Raw genomic sequence first — 7,378 nt, forward strand, 5'->3', positions numbered from 1 at the left:
TAGTAGTAGTTGTGTTGTGTTTAATGTTGTGACTGTCTCTGCAGGTGGAGACTGCGCTACGCTGCTCAAGAATATCGGAGCTCTGCCGGTCGATATGGCTCGGATGTACTTTGCAGAGACCGTCCTCGCATTAGAGTATCTTCACAACTATGGCATCGTGCACAGAGACCTTAAACCTGACAAGTAAGACACAAACACACTCACACGCAGCTCCCGCTAACTCTGACAACAGCCGTAATATCACTATCACTCTCCGAGACAGACTCCAGAGACAGAAACACTCATTTTACCTTCAGATCATCGTAACTTCATTTAAACCTTTCATATTCTCTCCTGCAGTCTTCTCATCACTTCCATGGGACACATTAAGCTCACAGACTTCGGTCTCTCAAAGATCGGTTTGATGAGTTTGACCACGAACCTGTACGAAGGACACATTGAGAAAGACACCCGAGAGTTCCTCGACAAGCAGGTACCAGCTCGCCTCTTTCCCTACCAGAGAGTTTGTGGCCCAAAATGAAGAAGTTTGCATCAGCTTTTCCAAAACCATTGTTCTGTTTTTTTGTGTCATTTTGCAATAAAATGTGATAATATGTATAGTAAAAGTTACTGACAATCATAAAATGTCTGTAAGTATTTCTGTTAGTCTGCAGTGAGTTCAAAGGCACCACTGTAACCTTTGCCCCCTGCTGTGAGGGTACAATTGGCTGTTACTGATTTCCTTTGCTCTGACGTCTCCTCAGGTGTGCGGCACTCCGGAGTACATCGCCCCGGAGGTGATCCTGCGTCAGGGCTACGGGAAGCCGGTGGACTGGTGGGCGATGGGGGTCATCCTGTACGAGTTCCTGGTGGGCTGTGCTCCCTTCTTCGGAGACACACCGGAGGAACTGTTCGGTCAGGTCATCAGTGGTGAGTATTGGCTCTGATTTAACGCTGCTGTTCTCCAGTCCAGGTCCGATGGCCTTTATTTCACTCAGTTTAGGTGACATCGTAGTCACTGGTGTCATTGTAGAGCAGCAGACAGACGCTTTACAGCCACCACAGCAGGTACAATAGTGTATTTCTTCTACTTTAAAGCTGTCATAGTGTAAGGAACACACCAAAACATGATTTTACAACCCTGCTATATAGCAAAAATCAATACTGTCTCACAAAACAAAATACTGCCATACTCAAGTGTATTTTCTGAGACATCGGGGCAAAACAAAACCACAAAAACTCACTCACTCAGTGGAATGAAAATCCAGAGACTCCAAAGTAAAAGAAGCCATTATATTAAACGTGTGGCAACGTGCTGGATGATAAACTGCTCCACACAGGAATGGTCTGCAGCCAGGGAGCCATGAGACAGGAGTCGACTGGTACAAATATTAGCAGTTAGGCGGCGCTATAGGAGAAGCTAAACCTTTATGACCATATGACAGATACATAGATTTCACCATGAACCTACTTAACTGTGAGCTTTTGACTCTAAGTTAGACAGATTTCACACCAATTAACAATAACATATCCAAAGCTCACAATCAATCAACGTCATATAGACAGAAGATCTCAACTCAGTAATCCTATTTTACACATAGACATAATTCATAATGCAAACTTGGCACAACTCAGTTTCCACTTAAACAAATAATCTAAATCCACCTGAGGGGTCACAGACTGATGAACAGGATGGAAAACAACAGATATCATATTCCACCTCGACACGTTACGATTACTCGTAGTCTGACAGTCAACAACTCAATACTATTGAAATCAAACAGCCAGAAAATGTCAAATGACTCACTAAGTAAGAGATTTAAGGGGTAACCACTGATCTAAACTGCTTATTTGTGAGATTAAATGAAGGTAAATGCAATCACTGCTGTCGTCTGCACACAGTCGGTCTGCGCACTGCGGACTCACTGAACCCCCTACTGGCCGTAGCCCAGAATACATGTAGGGATTCATACAATTGTTTATTTGTTTACTTGATATTGGAACTGTTGTACAAACAACTCAAATAACAAAGAATTACATATTATGAAGGAATCTTTAAAATAAAGCCATCACAAAGGTTTGTTTCTTCTTTAATAGTCAGATTATTAATCAGGTGACCTGAAATCCTCTTTCATACATTTAATATGAGTCTGTGTTAAAACAGGAAGCAGCTCTGCAGTGGATTTCATATAAGAACTAAAGTATGAAACACCTGAAATGGTCTGACTCTGATTCTGCAGCAGGGAAAGAACAGGCTGAACTCAAAGGAATAAAATCAATTGTGATTTCTTTCCTCCTTTGAATTGCCTGTAATGAAAGGTCAAGTCAATGATCATAAAGCTGTATTGATCCCAGCGCGTCTCCTTTATGACCGTCTGAGTGTGTCTGTCCACGTAGAAGCACACAGGTGATAAAGAACTGAGGTTCTGTGTTTTTATGTGTCAGTACGGTGAGAAACAACATGTTGAGACGATGCCACTAGAGCCTCATTGTGAACACGGAAATGTTGAACCCCAAAGTTTTATGGTTCCTTAGCAAAGAAACTGCTACATACTAACTTGCATGTGTTGGGCAATTAGTATTATTAGCATTAATAATCACCTCTATAGACAATATTCCACTAACAGCTTGGCTGGACAATATAGGAGTGGGTTTTAGGGGGTTATTGAGGATGCAGCGGCATCATCTCCCTTTAATTCATTTTATTCATTTTGAATTGATTTTGAGGTTATTCATGTGTTTAATATATAACAACAGCAGCAAAGACACAAGTCAGTGATAAGATTTGAATAAATATTACATGTGAACATTCACACCAATGACACTGAGCTTTCTTGATTCCAAAATGCAGGTCCAATGTATTAAACATATAAATAACCTCAAAATCGACTCAAAATGAATTATTAATTAATCAAAATCAGCCAATCGGGAGTTGAAATAAGGCCAGAAATTGATTTAGCATCCTCAATAACCCCCAGAACCACTCCTATACTGTCCTCATTGTCCAAGCAGTCACTAAAGTTTTTATTTCTTTTCTCACTTAGTGGATCTTTATCTAGACACGCTAAAGTAGAGGAGTTAGTTTTAGTTAGTGAGTTAGTAGTTCTTTATTTAAGCTCTTCAGAGTCCTCTGTGGTTATATTTATTTATTTGATTTGAACAGCGCCCATCAACCGTTCATTTTCCACAAGATATCTAATTTCCTTAAAATAAATAACTGATTTACCATTAAACGCTTGGATTCATGTTGCTTCCAGACATGAGCACATCTCATCTCAGTAACGCTGTGTCTGTGTGTCTGTGTGTGTTAGATGAGATCATCTGGCCGGAGGAGGAGGAAGCTCTGCCGCAGGAGGCTCAGGACCTCATCTCCAAACTGCTGAGACAGGATCCTCTGGAGAGATTGGGCACAGGTGACACTCACTGATTCTCTCTGTCGCCTTCCTGTGTTCCAGTTTCTCTTTGAATGTCAAAAGAAAGGATGAAGGAAGACCAAATGTTTGGCCCAGAGCGGGTCAAATCCGCCGCTGTGGTTGCTGATGTCTCACTCTGTTGCCTCTCCTCCCCTCCTTCTCTCCTTCATCTCCACAGGAAGCGCCTTTGAGGTGAAGCAGCACTCGTTCTTCACAGAGCTGGACTGGAACAGCCTCCTGAGGCAGAAGGCCGAGTTCATTCCCCAGCTGGAGTCTGAGGACGACACAAGCTACTTCGACAGTACGTCTCTGATCGCTTCATCCAGATATTCCCAGATACTCCCTCTCTGAGAGTCAGCAGCCTAATCACTGTCTGTCTGTGTGTGTGTGTCTCAGCGCGCTCCGACCGGTACCACCACCTGGATTCAGAAGAAGAGGACGACACCAACGACGATGAACACGTGGAGATTCGACAGTTCTCCTCCTGCTCGCCTCGGTTCAGCAAGGTACGCTCCAACACAGCTCGCTCCAACAACAAGCTCGCTCCAACAGCTCGCCTCCAACACAGCCGCTCCAACAAGCTCCAACACAGCTCGCTCCCAACACAGCTACCGGCTCCAAACACAGCGCAGCGGTGTGGCCGAGCAGCGCGTCTCCAACACAACAGCTGCGCTCGACCACAGCCCTTCGTTCTAAACTCCTCAGACAAGCTCCGCACATCCAGAACGATCTCGTCTGAAAACACGTCTGAACGTTCTCCTGAGATACGAGCTGTCGATAAACAATCTCAGTAGATTAATATAAAGTTCGATTATCTGTAAAACTCTGTAAAATGTAAAATATATTATTGATCATTTTCATGAAATTCTGCACAGACCAAATCAAATCAAGCAAAATGCTGATTTTTATGCATTTTAATACTCTTTTTAACATATTTTACATTTGGAATTATACATTTATGAGACATTATTATACACATTTATCGTATATATTATTATTATAGTATATTTACAGAGAAAATGAAAACAACCATCAGTTCTGGTCCACAGGGATCAATATTTGTGAATATTCAGATGCAGATTTCTTTAATTCAAACTTTTTATAAAAAATCATTGAATTGGCTCTAAACCCAGCAGACATCCTACAGGCACGTGTTTTTTTACATTATCCTGTTTAAATGGATCTAAAATAGCAGCTAAAACATGAAAGTAAAACAGAATCATCCAGAAATATTCTGTTCATGTTTCTACATTAGAAATCTTATGAATCACTGTGTTTCTTGTTTTTATTTAATTAAATTGAATGAAAAAATAGGTCAAATTATTGTATTTTTTTATATTTATGACTCGATTTAAATACTTTTGACTGATACAGATTTGAGGGAATATAAAAAGTTTTAGGAAACCTCACAATAAGCAAAAATACCAATGTAGGCCTTGATGGACCATTTCTATGAGATAATAATGTATCTGTAGTATAATAAGTCCACCTTAAGCCTCGCTGTAAAGACTTAAGGTGGCATCAGGTCCATGCAGAAAGCGTGTAGCTTCACATACTGTATGACATGTTGTGTGCAGGTGTACAGCAGCATGGAGCGTCTGTCTCTGCACGAGGAGAAGAGGACTCCTCCTCCCACCAAACGCAGCCTTAGTGAGGAGGGAGGAGATCGCATCGACAGCCTGAGTGGACTCAAGTCCAGAGATCGATCCTGGCTGGTGGGATCTCCAGAGATGTGAGTTCTTCACCTCCTTTAAACCCCCCCACAGCCTCTATCTCCGGTTCATCTCCTGTACTTAACAGAGTTTTTTCTCATTGTTAACATCTTAATTAATAATCTAAACTTTAAAAATAACAATTTCATTTATATCATTTATATTGGCTGCTACTGTGTGTATTTTTTTGAGTTTTCTTTCTTGATTCAGAGCAATTTAAAACAGTATTTTTCATCATTGTGGTCTGGTTGGTGTCTGTGTCAGTTTTCTGAGTGTTTCTCATCTCCTCTCTATTCCCCCCCCCCACCACCACCAGCCTGCGGAAGCGTCTGTCTGTCTCGGAGTCGTCCCACACGGAGAGCGACTCCAGCCCGCCGCTGACAGTCCGGAGGCGCTGCTGTTCAGCCATCATCGAGATGCCACGCTTCGCTATCTCCTCGGAGGAAGAGGGAGATCAAGGTAAGACACGGGAAGGATATCCTGACGGTCGCTAGCTGTCGGGAGAGAAACTGATGGGCCCAGAAACAGTGGACAGAATAAGAGAAAGCTGTTGTGGCCTCTGTAGAAAAGGCTGTAAGAATATGTGATGTGTCTGACCCAGATGAAGCTGAAAAACATGCCTAGAAAAAGCTAGAAATCCCTGTTACTCTCCCTCACAGCAGTGTACAGTGTCCCGGTGAGAGTTTCTGAGCGATTCATAGACACCAGATGACACTCTAAACAGAAACTGATGAAACTCCCAAACTGTAAAGATGTTTAGTTTCAGACAGAGGTGGGTGTCCTGACTCTGTATCGTCGCTCTCTCAGGTGCGGCCGGAAGTCGTAAGAGCCCCAGCCTGTTGGGTCCGAGTGCAGTGAGGGGCCCGCGATGTGACGATCTGCCCCTCGCCATCCCAGAGCTCCCAGTGGAGAGAGAGCTGAAGCTGGACGAGTCTCCCACCACGCCGAGCTCCACCTCCAGTCAGCTGAGCAAGACCACGCTCACACGTCAGTGCAAACACACGAGACACAGCTACACTTTTAAATCAGCGGCTAAAAGCAGTGGGACTGAACAAGGGCCATGACAATGATCTGTTTAGTTGTGACCACAGATGTGTCATTGCTACTGAAAAGGGTTCGCACAGGTCTTTGAATCTGTGAATTTGAGAGGGAAAAGATCAAGGCCTCATTGAAAGTGCTTGAATTTATATATTTTGTGCAAGAAAAGAAATTGAAGTTTCTTTGTGAGCTTCTGTAAAGCTGCTAGTTCTCATTATAAAATGATCAGCATTAAAACAGTAACTGACCTCGATCTGTGTCTCAAACTACGCCATTGTTGGGTCCTTGGATTTGAGGGAATTGGGCCTGGAAAGTCCTTGAATTTGATGTTAAGAGGGTTGTGGAAACAAACCTAATTGTCTTAAGTTTTAATTTAAATTACAGTTTTACAGTTTAAACATAAGCTTTATTTTATTTCTCTTTTACACTGATCCCCAATATTCTGACCGTTATTCTCCCACTTTAAAATGTATATAGATCGACCTTCTCTGTCTGTGAACTTATATATTAATATTATGTATATATATAATATTAATATTTATAATATATTAATGATCTGAACTGTATTTTAGCTCCATTCATTGACTAACACACACACAGCTGAATGTATCTGAGCGCCCTCTGTCTCCTGTCCTCCTCAGCGGGTAGTTCAGGCGGCAACGGCAGTAACGGCGGCGCCGCTAAAGTCGCGTCAGACAGCGACTCTCCATCCACTCCGAGAGCCATCAGCGACCTGGCGGCTCGCAGGGCTCGCCATCGGCTGCTTTCAGGGGACGCGGACAAACACGCGGCGACGCCAAGCTCCAGGCCGCTCAACAAGGTCATCAAGTCGGCCTCCGCCACCACGCTGTCGCTGATGATCCCTGCAGGTCAGTGTGAGGGGGGGAGACGCTGCGGCTGAATGCTGAGCGCCAGGAGCACAGTGAGCGCCAGGCAGCTCCCGTGTCTGATTAGGTGTGATTAGTATTTCTGAAGCTTTTTATACGACTTCAGAAATTATCAGGATCTTCACAGACGTAACAGGGAAAATGAAACAAAATAATATTAATTAAATTAATAATTTACAATTTATACAAACGGGGAGAAAAAAGATTGTTTTTAAATCATTAGTTTTACCTCCGTTTACCATCTTACCATCACATTTCAGCTCGTAAATAATGATGGATGTCTGCGTGCGCTACGTGCACGAATGTGACTACATAGCAGGATGATACTGAAACAAAATATTACAGGAAA

The 7,378-nt window shown here is 42.8% G+C and overlaps 1 protein-coding gene across 1 annotated transcript in view; it reads left to right on the top strand.

Moving 5' to 3' along the window:
* Positions 1-7,378, top strand: part of mast2 (microtubule associated serine/threonine kinase 2) — a gene marked incomplete at its 5' end in the record, with an annotated part of 41,686 nt that overhangs the window by 26,456 nt on the left and 7,852 nt on the right. The window contains 10 exon segments of the mRNA XM_035653533.1: positions 45-183; positions 340-472; positions 744-909; positions 3,291-3,392; positions 3,571-3,693; positions 3,789-3,898; positions 4,970-5,124; positions 5,421-5,563; positions 5,912-6,091; positions 6,784-7,011. Coding sequence (XP_035509426.1) covers positions 45-183; positions 340-472; positions 744-909; positions 3,291-3,392; positions 3,571-3,693; positions 3,789-3,898; positions 4,970-5,124; positions 5,421-5,563; positions 5,912-6,091; positions 6,784-7,011 — 1,479 coding nt within the window.

The sequence above is a fragment of the Morone saxatilis genome, unplaced genomic scaffold (assembly GCF_004916995.1).
Source record: "Morone saxatilis isolate NCDOM2014 unplaced genomic scaffold, NCSU_SB_2.0 Contig12, whole genome shotgun sequence".
Taxonomy (NCBI): domain Eukaryota; kingdom Metazoa; phylum Chordata; class Actinopteri; family Moronidae; genus Morone; species Morone saxatilis.